This window comes from Pseudopipra pipra, chromosome 8 (assembly GCF_036250125.1).
Source record: "Pseudopipra pipra isolate bDixPip1 chromosome 8, bDixPip1.hap1, whole genome shotgun sequence".
Lineage (NCBI taxonomy): Eukaryota > Metazoa > Chordata > Aves > Passeriformes > Pipridae > Pseudopipra > Pseudopipra pipra.
Genome location: NC_087556.1, coordinates 6,008,407 through 6,028,141, shown reverse-complemented (window position 1 = coordinate 6,028,141; position 19,735 = coordinate 6,008,407). Strand labels below are relative to the sequence as shown.

The 19,735-nt window shown below is 41.1% G+C and overlaps 1 protein-coding gene across 8 annotated transcripts in view; it reads right to left on the bottom strand.

Annotated features, from left to right (window-relative positions):
* JMJD1C (jumonji domain containing 1C) overlaps positions 1 to 19,735 on the bottom strand; it is a 155,934-nt gene that overhangs the window by 8,057 nt on the left and 128,142 nt on the right. For all 8 annotated transcript variants that reach the window (XM_064662341.1, XM_064662342.1, XM_064662344.1 and 5 more), the window contains 15 exons: positions 18,897 to 19,069; positions 16,378 to 18,590; positions 13,552 to 13,753; positions 11,673 to 11,887; positions 10,560 to 10,712; positions 7,664 to 7,753; positions 6,195 to 6,322; positions 5,800 to 6,013; positions 5,084 to 5,298; positions 4,543 to 4,821; positions 3,996 to 4,164; positions 3,498 to 3,588; positions 3,257 to 3,387; positions 2,058 to 2,180; positions 881 to 1,020 (listed from right to left, as the gene is read on the bottom strand). In XM_064662341.1, the coding sequence (XP_064518411.1) occupies positions 881 to 1,020; positions 2,058 to 2,180; positions 3,257 to 3,387; positions 3,498 to 3,588; positions 3,996 to 4,164; positions 4,543 to 4,821; positions 5,084 to 5,298; positions 5,800 to 6,013; positions 6,195 to 6,322; positions 7,664 to 7,753; positions 10,560 to 10,712; positions 11,673 to 11,887; positions 13,552 to 13,753; positions 16,378 to 18,590; positions 18,897 to 19,069 (4,536 nt within the window). The remainder of the gene's footprint in view (positions 1 to 880; positions 1,021 to 2,057; positions 2,181 to 3,256; positions 3,388 to 3,497; positions 3,589 to 3,995; positions 4,165 to 4,542; positions 4,822 to 5,083; positions 5,299 to 5,799; positions 6,014 to 6,194; positions 6,323 to 7,663; positions 7,754 to 10,559; positions 10,713 to 11,672; positions 11,888 to 13,551; positions 13,754 to 16,377; positions 18,591 to 18,896; positions 19,070 to 19,735) is intronic.

The window sequence follows — 19,735 nt, the reverse complement described above, 5'->3', positions numbered from 1 at the left end:
GCTTTATTGTCCAAAACAATCTTCACTGCCAGAGCTCTTAAGGCTTTTCCCTGCTGGCAGTAGAGCCTTTGGCCTCCAGCGGGTTTATGGACCCCTTTGGTTCAGCCAGTTAAAACTCATCTGATTTCTTCCCATAGTAGAAGAGAGAAAAGATTTCTTTTCCTCGAGCAACCACTTCAGTGATATTTTGGTATTTCTATGTCATCCAGCCAGGCTGTCTCCTAGAACATCAAAACATGCTGAAGACAGGGCACAGAAAACTGCTTCCAACATGGTATCCCTACATTTAATGCCACTGATGGATATCCATCCTATGGAATGACCTGAAAGGTTCTGATGTGGCTCTAACTTGTTGCACCACAGGCTGCACCGTAGCTAAGGAATAAGTTTGCTGCCCTTGGATACGTTACCACAGTGCTTCCACCTTCACTAAGAGCCAAGGCAAGTTCTTTGAGCTAAGTGACCTAACAGAGTCCTGAGGAACATCAGTGGCTGCTGGATGACAAGGTCAGGGTTTTGGCATGGGACAACTCACCAAAAATCCAGCAGCTGATAATGCAAGAATGGATCAGTGAGAGAAAAACATCATCCTACGGATTATCTTTTGTATTAGAGAAGGACAAGAAAAATCTCCATGCCCTCCTGAGCCTTCAGGGTTTGCAGGCCACCTGTAACTCTTACAAAGTGAATATGTATCATGTCATGTATTTTATTTGTTGATGATGTAGCAGGTCAATTATAATTTATTTTAGGTGCTATAAAGAAGTAATTTTACTTCCCTCCCTTCCCTTGCACTCAGGTGGAGTTGGTGGTTTCTGCCAGCCCCCTTTGATTTACTAAGTACTTGGTTCATTTATAAATCATGTGTAATGAATCTAACCTTTTGCAGAAACTCTCTTATCTTGTCAGCATCTTTGCCAGCGTAAATGTGCCACAAAGCACCAGGTAATTCACTTGAATCCTTCAACCGCTTCCTTAAAAGATCATCCAAATCTTCCTCCTCCAACTTCTTCAAAACTCCTAAGATTCAACAAAAATATTCTTTAAGTGTGAGACAGAGGGAAAACTTTGAAACTAAACACCTTCTTTTCAAATTTCCTGTGTGAGACTGAGCAGAATAAAAGTCTGCTGAATACAACAGAAGCCCCCAGATGATCTCTGTGCTCAGTGTTTGTAATTAGGTACTAGAACAAGAATGCCACGGATAGCTTAAAAATAGTTAATTTTTAAACTCTTCCACATTTCTTGAATTTGACGGAACACAATCTCCTACCTGAAATAAACAAGCAGGCTGGTACCAAAACATTAAAAGATGAAAAATGTGTTTTCCTGCAGTCAGCATAAGCAATGTTTAGCATGCTATTCTAGCAGGCAGAGCTCTCCCAGGATGCTCAAGTTTGCTGCTATTAACTCAGTGCATACCCAAGTGAAAACAAAGCTAATAAAAGACAAACTTTACTGCAGCTGTATTAGTCACACCCAAAATCTACATTTGCTGATTGTGGAATAAGAGGACAAAAGAAAAAGAGGAAGAAACAAAACTATTTCAGTGATTTAAAGACTTTTTCACATAACCAATAAATCTCATAGAGCTGACTAACAAACACCAATTTAAGCTCTCCGGTGCTGAAAAATTACATTACAGTCCAAATTCAATAGAGTTAACACAGTGCACCCAGAAGGAGCAGAATAAACAGAAGGTCTGGCAAATACATCATCCTGACATAACTGTTAGAACCACCAGAGCTGCCAGAGGAAATCCTTCATCCTGCACTTTCATTAGCTGTGCCAGTCCCAGCACAGGAATGGTGCATCAATTATAGGAAAAGACAAAAAAAAAAGTGAAAAGAGGCTGAAACACCATTTCATAATTCATGAGCTGCAGTGTATTTATGCAGAACTAATATGTGTGCAAACGCTTGAAACAAAGAACCTCCCAGGTTTAAGCAAGTACTTATGGGTATCCTCCATCCCCTTCAGAAGAATGGTGTCAGTTTTGGAATCAGCAGAACATTCAGTCCATCTACACCTGGCACAGTGAGTGAGCTTCCCTTTACCTGATTTGGAAAGTACTCCATTTCCTTTTGCTATGCCAACATAAACAAGGATGTTCACGACATCAGACACTTCGATATGGAGATTTGTGGTTCCTATATCATGGTCTTTAGTAGCAGCCACACCTGTGGTACAAGACAAAATTAAGATCTGTTGCGTTGCATATTCACCTTCAAATAGAAATGTGCAACAACTGAGAAGACACTTCTGAAAGCACACTGAGTGTCCCTGAGATACACAAACTACAAACGTGCTTTTGGTTCACCTGCTAAACAAGAAAATATTACTTGTTAACAGACACCCAGGTAACTGTCTCTCCATAGCATTTGTGTAAGAACAAAAAATGTTTCATTAGAATAGAAGGGGACATTTCCTGACCATTGTGTTCCATTCCTTCTCAGCCTTTCAGGGTGTTCAGGGCAGAATACAGGTACAGTGGACAAACAAGGCCATCAAAAAATGTCACTTTTATGTCTGGCTTTAAGCAGAGCTGTTAATCAAAATAACCCCCAAACAAGGAGGAAAATTAACTTTAGTTTTAAAAGATGAAAACACACATTATGTCAAAAGGACATTTTAGAACACTAAGCCTTACAGCAGTATTACATGAGAGGGGCATTAAGGACTCAGTTCTTCAGATCCATACCTTGATCGCTACTGTTAATATGTTTATTTCAAAGGACTTTTTAAGTCAAAGCCATCACTTCACAAATTACCATTCATTTCTTGTCCTAATACAACAATCTGTAAAACAGAACTGAACAAAATTCTTTGGAAAAGAAGGAGCAGACAGAAAATGTCTGAGGGAAACAACCTTTTCTGAATAGGTTTTTGAGTGTTTAGCACACTAAACAAACTATGAGAAATATGCTGAGACTTATGGCCAGAATTACAAGGACAGTAACATCTCATGAAGTATTGTGTCATACAGCACTACTAAAGACAGGATCTATCTCTGTGTAGAAGCACATAAACATTTATATGCTTCCAAAGGCTATAACAGCACAAGAAAAGATAGAAAGAAATGCAGAAGCAACTAAACTCTCATGCCTGTGCTGTTAATATTCAAGTCAGTCCATCTTTCTCCTACATCGAGTGAACAATCAGCCCTCAAGGAAGCTCAGTTTCTATCAAGCATTATAGTGTGACCTTCTACAGGTTTAAGGGGAGAGGTAACTGCTGCACTTTAGGGCACACTCACCATATGCACTGCATAGTCTGGGTCCCAAGTCCGGACGGACAAAAAATCCTGGCAGATGAGAAGCCAAGTTTAGTTTTCCTTCTGGACTACAGTATTCAGGCAAGGGTAAACTTTTTAGTAAGTCCTCGTATCTGAAGGAGAAAAGAAAGAAGAATGTAATTGAATTTGTGCCATTACACAGAGAGAGAAAAACCCAGCATAGGGACTGACTTAAGAACATCTGATATTAAACTCAAAATACCTTGCTGGCATCATGGCCTTGAAATCTTCACCAGAAGGCCAGTCTTTCAGTTTCAGCAGAGCCGTTTCCCCGTTTTTTACTTTCTGCCGTTCTGCAAATAACACAGAAATTACTAAGAACTAATACACTGTAGGCGTTTTACTTTATTCAACCAAAACATAGAACTGAACTCTTAACCTACCAATAATCAGAATTTCATGCATGAAACAGCAGATAAATTATTTCAGAACTCAAGAATGATACAAATGAAACTCAACTAGCTAAGGGACAATGACATTTGTTTGATTTCCTAGTCAGACCTAACTGTAACAGTGCATCTTTCATTCTGCAAACATACAAAATGCCAGTTTCCATCACGTTCTCTGGAAACAGATTATCTACAACTTTCTTTTTAAAGTTTCTTCAAAGCCTCAAGATCCATAAAGATTATATTTAACTGCAGTTTCTAGCACTGATCATGTTCAGAATCAACAGAATAATACATTCACAGTAACATACTTGAAACATCTTCAAAACCATCCCAGAACTCCTTGACATTGGTGTTTGAAATGATACTGTCTTTGCAATTCAAGATATCAGCTTGCTGGTTTCCAAAATCCAGGCTAATGGACTCAGCTTTCCACAGGCTGAAGTTCATTTTCTTATGCATACCGGACACCAAAACAGGCTGTAAAAAGTAAAATAAAATAATAATAATAAAAAAAAATCAATACTTATCCTTGCCCAAGTACAAATGCACCCAAAACACACACTGAAGGCCCTAGCCCTACTGAGTTGTTAACATGTCCTCCAGGAGCACCCCTTCCCAAAGGTGTCACACACATCTTTTTGGAATCTCAAACTCCATGACAGGAATTTCTGATTGACCATGAGCAGGTAACTGAAGTTTAACTACACAAGTTCACCTGTGGGCTACCCCTGACAGGCTTTTGCCCACTGTTAACAATGCAGCTTCACACACGGAGTCAGGCATTTCTGTCCCTCAGCACAGCTCCCCAGGGTTCACACTGAGGTCACTCCACACAACGAACGCCTCAATACCCACCCTGCCTTGTTTCCAGCACTCTTTGAAGAGCTTCCAGTTGTTGTTGTTTTTATGGTCTCTGAGCCACAGAACATGCTTATCACAGATCCACGAATACTGAATATCGCTGTACCGTTTACTGCAGTCATCCTGAATACATTTATCATCATCCTTTGGCTCATCTTTTATTTCAGATTTTACATTTATCTTTGGTGCTCTATTTGGTGGAATCTTGTTTTCTACTACTGAAGCAATTATGTCATCGAGGATGTTTGGCACAGTCCTTCCACTCTTGCCACTCTGTCAGAAAATAAACAAATGTGTGCTTAAACAACATAAAAGCAAGTAAAGCTAGTGGAATTCCTTTTACAGTAGAATAACATTTCAGATGTTGTATCAATTATGACCATTTATAAAAATAAATAAAACGCTAATGTGTGTGTGTGTGTGCATGTATGAAGTTTTCATATGAAGTTGTACAGCCATCAGACAACGTGCCAACACAAATGATACAGACTTTCAAATCCTGACAGAAAAAACTGTGTGACTTGTAAACACTCACTGCTGTTCCTGTAGAGTAAACTGGAGCAAAAGCAATGCCAGCGTCGGTGGAACCCAGACGCAGTTTGCCTGCTGTTGTAGTTAGTAAGTCTCGTAAGGTTGAGCCCTGCTCGTTGTTCTGGGATGCAGGAGGGGAGTTTTTACAGTTCTGGGACTCCAAATTATCCTGGTCCTTCTCTTCCTTTGAATGTTTTCCAGAAGGACAGTCTTTGTTCTCTAAAACAAAAATAATCATTGGAAGTTTACACTGTTGTATCATGATGCAGACACAGGAACAGCACCACTGTCCTGCATTTCACCCTGCTGGTAACAGATTGTGCAGCAACAGTGCTTTATCCACCTGAAAACACACCAGGGGATGAACCAGATTCCTGAAAATGCAGTCAAACGGGGTGACCAAGAAAAGGCCTTCCTCAGCACCTCAGACATGCAGCTGAGTGAGCACCCGTCCCAAATGGGAATGCTGCAGCTGGAAATGCTCCCACATCCGTGTGGAAATGCTCCCACATCACCTGTGCATTCCACAGTGGCTCTTTGGGGATTCAGATGCCACCATGAAAAAGCAGTGCAGTTTCAAGGTTAAAATTAATGAGGAAAATATCACCGTCTTTTCTTTTTGTAACAGAAAACGGTGTTATTTTTTCCTAATTAATTCAATTATGTTACCAGTGGTGCCCCCAGAGTCATGGACAAGATATGACAACTTCAAACACGTACCTTTCTTTTCTTCTCTGGCTTTTTGCTCTGCAAGATCAGCCAACCAGTGCAGGGGGGACTGGGATTCGGGTGGTGTTAACTTGCTGTCTGTGCTTACATCACTCCTTGGGCTTGTGTTACCATTTGTCTCGGACTTTTGAGGAGTGTTCTGCTGTTGAGACTCAGGCATGCACAGAGAAATTTTATTACTGTGGTTAAGGACATTCTGCAAAACCTGTAAAGAACAAATTTGTTTTTAACTACACAGCTTTGCTCTAATATATTTCAAAGACATGGCTAGCACTTAACTGTCACATATGCAAATTAAAATGCAGCTGGCACTATTCAAATAGAGAAATCCACAGGAATCAGAACACTTGAACAAGCTGCAATATACACACACATTTTAGACTCACCTGAGACACACCATTCATCGCAGGGAGCTTGCCAGCTTGCGTGCTCTGCTTGCTGGTGCACTGACAATGGGATTTAATTTCAAATTTTTCTCTAATGTTGTGCATAGCATCTAAAAGATCTGTCAAAACTAGAAGACAATTAAAAAAAAAACCATCAGCAGCTGTCAATCATTTTGTGACCCTCTTCACAATACACACACTGTGATGCTAAAATGCTATCTCCAAGTATTTTTATAATTTAAACTCTTAGAAATCCTAAATTGGACACTCAAAACTACTCTAAAATGACTGCCCCGTTTATTTTAAAGCTCATGCAGAAAGACAGATCTTTAATTAATTGCACACCACTCTTCTGAATAATCTAACCTGTATTCTGCATTCCCATTGCATGGCACCCACCAGACAAGCCAGTCATTCATTATTTACTTCTCATTGTTCAATGGATGCATCATTGCTCCATTTAATAAAACCATCAACTGCAGACCGAGTGAGCCACATCTTGACAAAAAAATTAGTATGTGATCATGTAAATGAGGCTGCTTGGTAATGGATATGCACAGAACACCACTGAGGTTATGTAGGCAGCTTTCACTGTGCTGTTTCCAGACAAGTGGTTCACTTCACAATGTAAAACTAAAACCAGTTTCAGTCTGGAACCTGTTGTGAGGAATGTCACAATATGAATTTGTTATGGAATCCAACCAACCTTCATTTCTACCTGAACTAACATGTAACAATCCATAAAATAATGACTGGCTCTGTATTTTCGGCTTAAAATAACCTGGGAATTTACTTTGTAAGTTTAAGGGCACATTTGACTTTTCTGTTTTCTGGTCTGTATCAATGCTGCAGAAATTCTAAGTAAATTTGTGCTAATAACCACAACTACCACCACCACACCTAACTGCAATGATTCAGGAAACTTGCTTGGTTGAAAAAAGAAGTCTTGAATCTAGCCGGTTTTATGATTACTGCTTAGTTTTTCAATTATCATGAGCTCCTGCATTTTGCTCAATCAAATGTCCAACCAAAACATTTTCTTTTCTTTTCTGTGTGGGTGAATGGGACAGACAACAGTGAAAAACAAATCTCCAGAAATCTGTTGCCACACAATGCTCCTTGATGTTATTATTTTGAGATTTTCTTTTAACAGCCAAGGTCAGAGGTATTAAGTACATTCTGGCTGGTTTACTCTGCTCTGAAAAGGTACTAATTGGTCAAGATCCTCAATCTCTTCACTGCCTGTCCCAAAAATCCCTTCACACATCTGTCAGCACACTTCTCTTACTCTCCTCATCCTCTGTGCCCACTGCTGGTAACTGCCCAGAATCGCCTGCCTTGCTGTGATGATTTAACTCAATTGCCAGGTTTTTAAATGGAAAATCAGAAGTTTCAAGAAACAACTCTGGCCTCTCTTTACAGAAGGACATGGGAAAAAACACATTCTGCTCATTCACACGTGGTCTTACCAGAGCCTGGAATAATCTGGGTTGGCATCAGGTGCTTGTGGTCGTGAGGCTGTCCCTTCACACACTTCATCCAGGCATACAACTCCTTATCTGCAAAACAGCACGGCCAATGTTTTACTTTACTTACAGTGCACACAGACAGAGCCAACGTTCTGCAGACTGGTTTTAGTCAGAAATGTTTTTCTGCACATATTAACTCTTCTGCCCTGGTATCCTGTGTGACAAAGACCTGCACACAACAGTTACTTTTCACAATAGAGCTACTTTTCAAAAACAGAGTTTTAACAACCCTGAAATTTGAAATAACTGCACCTGTAACACAGGCCCTTGCCAATAACATCAAAATTTCAAAGTATTTATTATATTTAGTCAGTTGCCAATCTAATACAGGCCAAAACCCTTTACAGTTGCTGTTGCTACAGTTGCTATCGAGGCCGTGAGCCTCCCTTAATGAATCCTGCCATGGAAAAGAGACACATTTAGGCTGCAACTGTAAGGTTAATCCACTTTGACACAATCCACACTCCAAATAAGTGGCTGTCTTCAACCAGAGTTGGCCAAACAAGCCAAAAAGATGAACTCTTAACCGAATCAACTCTTGAGTCAGCCTACCCTGCAGTTACACCAATGCTACTGCTGGCACAAAGGAGAGGGAAGTTGCATCACGGGTTTATGTCAGAATAAAGCAACCATGAAACCATAAGTCTCTGTGTATTGGTTGAAAACCATTTGTGGCAGCAGAGAGGGGCTTTCTATAAAGTTTCAGGAAGGCTGTCCTGAAATATGCAGTGTAAAGAGGAAGAATGAGAGCAAAAAAAGTCTGGCCAAGCAACTGGTCACAAACCTGCTATGTGATTTTGGGGCAGAAAGAATAAAACTTCTCTCTCAACCCCCAGCCTTGTATCCTATCCACTGAACTGCTAGTTTAAAGACATTTTTCCAAAACCTTTTACTAGTCTGCTCAGTTCTAGCAGTGTAAAAAGAACCATTTAACACATTTAAAGCATTATTTTCATACACTGTAGTAGATACACAACATACCAAATATTCCTTTCAGATAAGTATTAGATTTGCAAGCTATTTTGTAGTTTTTGTAACTCCTAAAACATGGAATTATCTAACTGGTCACAAACATAAATAAATCAAGAAACAAAGTAGCATATATTTATTTAATGTATTTTCTCACTGAAATGCTCTAACATGGCATTCCACTTGATGGTGCCATGAACTGTCTGAAGGTAACAATGGTTGCACATTCATTCAGTAAAGTAACAAGAGAAGTTATTGATAAGTATCTGAATATGGAATATTTAAACATCTAACATTCCTGCTGAAGCAGGGAAAACCCAGGGGATTCTCTGTTACATTTAGCAACTGCAAAAACAACTACCAGTTCCAGGAAAAATGGTGTAATATAAAGTGCTATTATATAGAGATGAGTGGGTGGTTCTGAACTTTTTAAGAGAGTGCCAAAGGAGAAATACAGTTCACAAGAATCCTGCAGCATCATTAGAAATGAAGCCACAGCGAGGGAAACTGTCGTACCTCTGCTTTTGCATGTAACACTGGGATGAATAGAAAGGAGAAAGCCTTCCCTGTTAGAAGACTGGAAAGAAGCCTCCTTTTTTATACTGCTTTTTCAAACTTCTGAGACATTTTACTAAAATTTTCCTGGCTGGTTAACACACACACACACACACACACACACACACTATAAAAAGCCTCTGGGCTGCATGTTCCCACCAGGGTAAATAATGTTTGGCATATATCCCACGTCAGATGGATGCACACACAGACTTAAGCGAGTGGAGAGCTGCTGAAGCAGCCTCCAGCATTAAAGCATTAACAACTGTTCCCAGTGCTGGAAAACACTGGCATTAGCTCCCTAAAAACTTCAGGCTTCAGTGGAAGTCTCTGGGAACATCCTCTAACTGCAGTGTAGGAGGCTTCTCACTGCAAGCCAGGGACAAAGTGGATGAGACCCCGCAGTTAGCAAGGTTTGCCATCTAACAGTTAAACTTTATTTTACTAACATTTCACATCTGTGGCATTACACTGCTATGACAAACATGGAAATGCTTTTCCAAACAGCATTATACTTGAATCAGTTCCTGGCACAGCGTCTGACCGCAGAGCTGTGCCAGGGCACAGTGCCTGCCTCCCCGGGAAGGCAATCCATTCCACCAAGCAGCCTGAGCACCAGTGTCACAGCACAGGGCTCAAACACCAAATCAATCTTCCCAGCATTCCTCCCAGCAATTGCAACCAGGCTGGGTCACCCAGAAATCAGAGGTTTGCAAGTCAGTCCTGTTATACTTCTCTGCAGACCAAACTCAACATCTCCATTAAAGCACAGGAATTAAACTGGGTATGTGTGTAGGCTGACGGACTGTGAGACCTCCATTAACACTCAGTTTAAATACTATGTGAAGTATTTTTCTCCATCTCTTTCTTTTTTTGATAGAACTATAAAATAGGCTGTTAAGTTAGTATGACAAGACACGTACCTCTGGAGGGAGAACTCCAGAAGGCATTCAAATCAAGGTAAGTCTTAACAGCAACGAGTTACCATAAAGCAGGGAGGTGTAATGGAGCATCAGTCTCACAACTGAAGAACAAAATTTAACCTTGAGGGGCAAGGCACAAGTAACCTCCAACAGTCCACACAAAAATACTGAATTGCAGACAAAGAGCTAAAATAGCCCCCACAGCAGTTGCTTTCTGAATGACTGATTCTATATCTACTGAAAAAAGAGGCAAAAAAAGATCTAACAGAAACCAAAACACACAAGCAGTAATCTAACACTTTACAGAAAGACAGTTAGAGTGGATCAGCAGCTCTGCAACAAATGAGAATAAACAGCCTATACAATACTCTAGTTCATAAAGAACTGACCTCTAGAACTTTTTCTTTCCTTTGCTTTGTAACAATCTAGGCAGACCACAAATCCACATTTTTGGCAGACCCAATGAATGTTAAATAATGTGGCTTCACATGCATCACACATCTCACGGACGCCTCTCACTGCTCTCTTCCATGCAATTTTGGCTGAAATACAAAATAAGCAGAATAAAAGGACTGAAATTTAAATGCAAAACACAGAATGAATAGGCTTTATAGATGAAGCATTCATAGGTTTCCCCTCAGACACAACTGGGGGCCGGGGGAGGAAAGCAATCCTTCATAAACAGACCATCAACATGTACCCCCTCAGTTCCATCACCCAGCATCCCCATCAATGCTACTATCAATACACTGTAAAGAAATAAAGCATTCAAAAAACACAGACTAAAGTCACACAGAAAAAATACTGCTGCAAGTATGAAGAACCTCTTCAGCATATACTTTTAACCCCATGTGCTCAGGAGAGCTGAGGGATTTTTCCCTGACTGCCCATGGGACGTGTTTAATCTCAAGGGCAGCCAAAGTGGTGAGCTGGATGGTTGGAGTTGGCAGGAGGAGAGGGAGGCGTCTGTTCCGGAGACCTGGCCAGTATGTCTGTTTTCTGCCCCACTTCCTCCTCATACTGCCTGGAATTAGTAGAGCCACCAGCCTGTTCCCAGCCTGTGCCCATCTGCCATGGGCCAGAAGGACGGACTGTGGCTCTGGTGGGGAGGAGGTGACAGCGTTAGCACATGCTCTGCTACGTTCTCCTTTGTTTTGGGAAGGAGACACATCAAACACACTGTCTGTTGGCAGGAGTCAGTGCCTGGCTCGTGGTGGGCCTTGGCTTGGAGCTGGCTGCTCTGGCTGGAGAGCTGGAGGCCAAGCTGGGAACTGAGGCTAGTCCAACCCCAACAGCAGCCCGGCCCTGGCTCTGTAATGGGCTGGCCCCAAGGAAGGAACCTGCCCCTTCCCACCATGCCCTCTTAAAGAACAGCCTTGGAAAATCCAGCAGGACAGTATAGTGAACAAAAGCTACTCAACAGGAAGCAAGGGAAACTGCACCATGCTTTGAGTCACTCAAGGGAAACTGCACCATGCTTTGAGAGCATTGAGATTTCTTACCGTCTTTCTTCACCCACGACATGGCTGTTTTCTCAGATGTTACTAACTGACAAAATTTATCACCTATGATATCTAGAATGTATTTAGAAGTTTCCAGGTCCAGTTCATCATCATCATAGTTTTCATGTGTCCATAAACTCAGTGCTTCATCATCATATTGATCAGGAGAGGAGAAACCATCTATCCTAACCACTCCGTTCTTACTAAAAGATAACCTAAAAATGAAAAGACACAGTTTAAGAGCATGTAGCATTGTATTCTGTGACTTACAGTTTACTGACTTCATCTTGCTGTTTAAGTCTTACAACACCAAAGTTTTCTTTTTACCTTCTTCAGCATCCTACAATATATTTTAATTTTCACATAAACCTTACAGATGAAAATGATTTTAAAATTACCAATAAGAAAGCATGAAAACTAAAACTAATCTATTAGGCACTTTTTTGCATCCTATTTACTCATCATTGTTACTCTGTAACATTTATCACTAATTTAAAACTGCAGACAGAAAAATTTGGGCCTTTTTTCTTTTTTTGTCAAAGTTTGGTTCCACCTACTCCTCACTTTCAATTTTTGGAGTGTCTGCAACAGCAGTCACTCAGTCTGATTCATATTTTATAGATTTTTGCATCCTACTGCTCTCATACTGAGAAACCTAACAGAAGATAATGTTTTTGTATCCACTAAGGTCTGACCTTTAAAATAACTACAGGCTTTCCTGTTACCCTGCCCAATACCATTCCACTAACCCTGGCTTATTTAGCTTATTTTAAAGCAGTAACAATTCATTATTCCACCTTGCACAAGACAGGGTGTATCATTTTACATATGTGATTACTTAAGGAATTTATGTCAGCAAAATGGTCCTGAATTTAGAAATACCAAAAAGGACATTTAGGTAGGTATTCAAATGAACAGGAAGAAATGATGAATTTTGAGTTACAACTTCCAACAGAAGAGCAAACTTTGTTTACAATTCAGGCCCTACTACCTAAACACAATGAAAATAATTAAAACTGCTGGAAAGGTTACCACAATACAGTCAAAGCATTCAAATTCTTAAATTCCATTAGAGTGTTTTAAAATGTTGGCAAAACTTTATGTTCTCTCCTTTATACAGGAGGAAAAAACCACCAAAATTCCAACTTTGCCACATTAGGAAGTAAATACTCTTTACACAGAAGGTATTCAGAGTCCACCCTTGAAATGATTCCAGTAGGACTACCACCAAGTCTTGTCACTAAAGCTTCATTATAAAAAATTAAACCCAATCTAGGGAACAGTTTCTTGTCCAAAATGAGCTGGATATACACTGATAACACGGTCTGCGCACAAATTAAAGCTGTTTCACACTTTCCTGGTGATTGTGCTGCCTGCACCACATGCATTACACTGCACCCTGGGAAATCTTCCTTCTGAGTTTCCCTTGATGGGCCATTAATTGTGAAAAAGGAGGTCACAACTCCTCTGTCCTCAGAAAACCTGGAGCAGCATTCCCACCATATACTGGCAGAAGAACAATTACAAATAAGTGCAACTCTGTGGTTGTACAACTTGTCCAGAAAAACTGAAGCCTGTCTTTTGAAAATCCCACTTCAAATGTCAGACACCTGTGTAATGGTGATGTATTTTCTGCTTGCCTAAGGTACACCAGGCAGATGTTCTGATGTCTTTGCTATAAAGCTCTAAACAGCAATGAAGTGAATCCACAAAAGAAACAAGAAATACAAATGTAAATACTCTTAAATTAGATGCTGTCTTTTATCGGGCAGACTGACTGAGCCAGAAAAATCAGACATCTTTCAAGCATGCAATTCCTTTGTCTGTATTATTTTTAAAAATTAAAATACCACATTATCGGGAAAATAGTCGTACTTACCGCCGAAAGTAGTAAAATCTACAAAACACTGGTGAGTGAGTGGGTTCTTCTCCTTTCTTACTTCTTATTAACCTACATTCTCTGCATTTTTGCAAATTTGGTCCTATTTCAGAGCAAGAATCATCCTGCAAAAAGGACTCTCCCGTTTGCTTCAGCTTCTTTACTTTGCGCCAATCCTTTAACACTGAGCGAGGTATACCAGCTGCAAAACAAGAGAGTGTGGGATGAGGTACCGGCAGTCCCTACTCGCAGATCCCAGTCAACATCAGTCAGTGTCCAACATTTCTTTTGTTACCTGCATAACACATTCCATTATTATTTCCACTTGTCTGCCTGTCAGCACCCAAGTTAAAACAGCAAAGGTACCAGTTACACTTAAGGCAGGCAGGAGCACAGTTAAGTACCTGCTGAGCTCCCAAGATGCTGCATTTCCCTTATATTAGCTGCATCGTTCACTAAATATTCTATTAAAACCATCTTCACAATCTCATTCTGACAAAACAAGCAAACAAATACAATACCTCAAGAAAGATAGGTCTGGACTCTGTTTTAAGGGAAGATACAGGCAAAAAAGGTAACAATTTAATGAATAAAAGCAGAGCCTGAAAAAACCAACCCAAAAACCAAAAAAGAAACCCCTACTTCTTCAAAACTTATTTTTGCTGAAGGTTATAGATATGATTACAGAAGAGCAGCTCTATTCACAAATCCATTTACTCTCTGTGGAGTTTCTTGGCTTTGTAGGGCTAAGCAGTATAATTCTATTTTCGATACAGAAGTCAGCAGATCTGACAGTGAGTAACATGAGGAGCAAGTCTATTGAGTAACATGTGCGATTTTCACATACACGATTTGAAACTGAACCCTGTTGTTATTTAACCAGGCTTTCATTTCAATGACTCTTAAAAGTGGCACCAGTCTTATCTGCAGATAGACAGAAGTATCTGTCATTTCATCTACCACTACTCCTGAAAGTTCATGTCCCGTGAACAGGGATCTGATGCAGGATGACAGAGAGGTCAGGGTGCTAACTTTGGACTTGGTACCTGGGTTCAGATCAGTATTTTGCCAGAGATCACTTGTGCAAACTTTGCAAGTGACAGACTGCCTGTGCCTGAGTTCATGGCCTACAAACCGCACCTCACACTCATCCAGGTCATGTCAGTAACTGGATTACAACTTGGGAGTAGAAACGGCCAAAGTACAGGTTTACTAGTCCAAAACCAGTGTTTCCTGCCTTGGAAGCAGAGATCCTGGGTGTCATCTGGGAGCTGCTACACTTCAAGCTCTGTGGGTAGGAACTTGGAAGACCCCCAACACTTGGAGGGCTGTGCAATGCCTTGCTTTGCAGGAGGAGCCTCACAGCCTGGAGTTCTGAGCGCTCTGGCTAGCACACGAGCTCCTGGGGCTTTCCAAAACGGCACCAGGACAAAGCAGTTTTCAACCCTGGCAGCATCCAGATACCACCCATGTTGCAAAACTGCCACTAAGCCCCAGATCCTGCAGCACAGTTTGTTATCTTCAGCCACCTACAGACAGCCCAGGCAGCTGTCCCAGAGGAACCTCTTCTTTCAAGAAAGCTCCTCGAGGTTGACTATGTTTTTGTGTAAATCTTTGTGGAAAGTTCTTTTTGAAGGAGAATCTCTGACCAGCTCTCTCTCAGAAATTATAACAACCACAGCAAATCTTTTGCAACAGTACAAAGGTCATAAAGACCTTACATGTTACATGTGTATGTTTACAGTTTACTTTAAGAAACCAAGCTGAAAAAGATTTTACAGACATGTTTGCCTTGATCTTCCCTTTGGTTGGGCAGGAAAAAAAGTAATACTATCATAACCGGACCCAATACCCAGAATACCTCAGACAGACTTACAACAGTTCCAGAACCCAGTACTACTTAGGGATGGATCAAGTACTCTCAAATACCAGAAGAGTAACTTTATACATCCGACAGTGAAAAGCCACAGAATGTAATTACAGGTAGCATTGCTCATTTTCTTGCTACCTGTACTTAAAAATTCTTACAAAAAGTAATTTAATGGTAGACTCTCTCATACTCAACCAGACTGAAGACAAAAGAAGAGTCCTTGGAGAAGAATAAATTGGGATAAAAAATAAGGCGAGTTCTTACATAAAATCCCTTATGTTGCCAGACCAGTTTCTCTTTTCAGACTAATCTAGTTACAATCTGCTACATGTTACAGTATTACATTTAAATTGAAATTTGTATTTCCCTAAATTTCTTTATTCCTTAAACAAGAGGGATGTTAACACCATGCACTACACATGCTAGTTAGGAGTGTGAAATGACACTCCCTTAAACCTTTCATTAAATTAACCAAATCATAACAGAGTGGCATCAGGCTCTCAAGGAACTGCCTCTGGCTTTCTGATCAAAGGATGAATTAAAACTCAACAGTAGAGAATCTCTCCCTCCAGCAATGCTCTAAAAATAAAGGCATTAGATCTTAAAATAAAAAAAGCCTCAACATATATATGTGTCTCCATACATACATATAGTTGTGCCATTTAGCACAACTATATGCACCAGCCTGCTCAATTCTGATGGACAGCATAAACCAGTTTGTTTACTGCTTATTTTTAGGCCAAGAACCAGTTTGTTAACATAGATATAAAAAATGCTGTATTTCTTACACCATGGCATTCCAAATGGCCTTGAGACAGATAAATCTGACCCTACTCATTTACACAGGTATGCTTTTTAACTCTTTCCCCAGCTATCATGCATGACAAACCCTTCAGGATTATCAGCGCTAGACTTCACATTAGTCTGTGTCCTCCAGATCAGATTAATATACTCACTGCTGTTATTGCTGCTCTGCAACTTCAGCTTGCTTTTCTCTTTGGCGCTCCTGCTAAGAACACCATTTGGTTTCACTTCTTCCTCGGTATCACCCTTTTTTTTCTGCAAATCATTTTGTTTCTTTTTGTAAGTTGGCTTGGGCTGCCGTTTAGTCCTTTGCTCTGACTTGCTCTCGCTTTCATCAGAGTCACCGCTTTCAGAGCCAGACTCATAAGTTCGTTTTCCTTTTCTCCTTGGGTGCTTCTCTTCCTTCACAAACTTATCTGCCAAGATTTTGCTATCTATGTTATTTTGCAAATCATTTGATGTAGAAGCTATTAAATTGACAGTACATGGCTTAATAATTTCTGAAACACTGTTCCCTGAATTCTCTTTTTTATTAGTGTTTTTATCTTCCTCTGAATGCCTTGTTAGCCAAGCCTTTTTCAGTTTAGTGTGGTAGTTTGGCTGACTCGTCTGGGAAGTTTGCCCACTGCCTACAGAGTTCGCTTTGTTTATTGTATTACAGACGACACCACTGTCTAGGGAGAGAGAGGTTGAAAATGTCTGATTTTTCACAGAGTTGGACTCGGCCTCACTGGTGTTACTACTTTTAAACTGAGCTGCAGCCAACGCCGCCTTGTGCTTTTTCAAATGGACAAAGTCGGTGGAGGTGGAGAATCCTGAGCTGGGCTGAGCAGCGCTGCCTGTGCTGCCAGCAGCGGGTGTAACCGGAGCTGGAGTGCTGACCTTGCATTCCTGGGCCTGGGCCACCGCCTGACTCCCGGCTCTCGAGGCCGGGCACTCCAGCGTTGTGCACGCCAGGACCGTGCTCGATAAGGAGTAAGTCACTTCTGAGCTGCCCCAGCTCGACGCGCTCGTCGTCGTCGCTGCTGATGCAGTGACATCCGTTTTGGTGCTGCAGATGATAGTTGTGGTGGGGGTGGCAGCACGAGGAATGCTGCCTTGCAAGACAGCTGGAAATTTCTTTTCATACTGTGTGCGAGCACTGTCTGAGTTCATATTTGGCAGAATGACTCTTCCAGTCTCCCTGGCTTCCGCTGTTTTCAGGCAATCTGCTTGATTTGTCACAGCTGAAGATCTCTCACTAGCTCGATCTTTGGAAGCAGGCTGCACTACTGCTACACTGTCGTACTTTGTGCTAGAAGGAGGACGCACAATAACAGATGCCGTAGCAGACTGCGACTTTCCACTCATTCTTTCAACGTGCCAATCCGCTTTTTCGTTATTTGGGGCATTATTAGACTTCCACATTTCTGATACGTTCTGTTCAGAAGTGCCCTTGTACACAGTCTGAGCTTCCTTGGGCTCAGGTACTAAAGTTGGTGGTTTCTGCAGCTCCTGTATTTTGCCACCACCACCAGCATTAACGGGTTGAACGGGGGTTAGAGTTGGAGGTGAAAGGCTGCTATAGCTGCTTTCCTTCTTCTCCAGGTTCTGGTGCACAGGAGGGTGGAACACAGGGGCTCTGTGCAAGGCAGGCATACTCCGGAGTGTATTTGAGGATGAGATTGACAACTGAGTAGGGCTCCTGCTGTCACTTCTGAAAGAATTTACAGAGTGAGACTGCACTGACTGTGAAAGCTGCTCAGGTACCTTGCTTGTAGAGCCTTCGCTCTCTGGTTGGTGCTTAATTAAAGGTGGAGGTTTTGAAAGAGAAGAAATGTAAGAAGGGAGAGCCTGGGGACTAGCTGCTGTTGAAGGACAATTAGTTTGTTTATCAACATATGCCCCTGAAGCTTCCTTTGATGGGTAGGATCTTGGAGGTTCATTTACTACACTGTTAGACAAGGTAGTGAAATAGTTACTCTGTGGCAAACTCTGCGGAACCGAATGCTTCATTTTATAGAGTTCTGACACAGAGCGTTCAGCATCTTTGTCATATTTCACCGAATGGCTTTTGGGACTTGAAGATAAGGATGTTACCCTGGAGTAGTTCTCTCTCTCTCCCTCCAGCGCTTTTATTTTAGCTGTGAAAGGAGCAACTTCAATACTTTCTTGGAGTATCCGTCTGTGTTCTTCTTTGTATTTGCTCAGTCGTTCCCCAGTCTCCTGTGGTGGCCTTGGCAGCTGGTTCAACATCGGATCTGCAAAATGTCTGTGCATATGGCTCTCCTTTGCTGCCTGCGTTCTGCTCTGCTCTAGCTCAGTCTTTACTGGTGCAGTGGTAACAGAACGCAAAGGTTCAACAAATGCCTTCCTCTCCAGTTCTCTGTTTGAAAAGGTTAAGCAAACACAAGTCAGTCTGAATGCAGTGCAATGTGCCAGACAGAAGACCTTTCTTCCCGTGCCCGAACAAAGTTATCTATTAACACAAAACCCCACTTTTCTTTATATTAGGTACAATTTTCAAAAGTCTTCAGATGCCCCATGAATTGCAGTGCCATTATAAATCAACAGGGCAGCACACCGACAAGCCTGTCTCCACCCATGTCTACAAATAAACTAAAATGAAGCTTGAAGGCAACACCACCTGCTGAAATGTACCCTCTCACACAGAGTTAAACAGCAAACTTACTCTTTGCGATGCTCTACGATACTTTTGGACAACGGAGGGCTGGAATGTGTTGTCAGTTTGAGAGGCCGCAGGGGATCTGCGCTGGATGGTCGCACGGGAATGTGACTCAGTAAACCAAGGCTGTCAGCTGAGGTCACTGGGGTGGGCTGGTGTAACCAGGGGCTGGGAGTATTCTGTTAATACCAACCAAAACAAAAAATAAAAACACATTTCAAAATAATCATGGGACCACAAGGGTCACTGTATCAAGTCCTACTCAATGATCAGAGAGAAATAATGGATTCCAGTATGAAATCATACCCAGTAAATAAAATTTAACATTTAAGTCACTTTTTTGATCAACTGGAACAATGCAATTGTACTTCCCCTGGACTTGTAGCATACAAAACAGTTTACACATTTCAGAAGCGTTCTTAGAACCACTTAATTTTCAAGTACTCAGGATGAACAGTTAATTCTAAAACAGCATCTCAAGTTCATCAAAATTAACAAACCAATGACAGCCTGACAACACTTAAGTTCAGTTATTAGTAAGAAGACCACAACTGCTTCAATGAATTGCAAGAAGTATTTCTTTGAAGATACAAATATGGCTTAATATTTCAGGAAGATAACTTCATCTCCAGCTTTATGACAAATCTCAATACAAGGGCTATAAGTAACTCTTTCCTGGATGTTCCTTTCTTCCCCCCAGCCAAATGATTATGATAATCCTAATTAATCTGCTTTATTTAGCCAGGTATTTTTATTTGGTATGATGATCACCATCACACTACTAAACCATAAATGTACACACCTGCCATACTGTGCAGCATGGCAAAGCCACAGTACATACAATT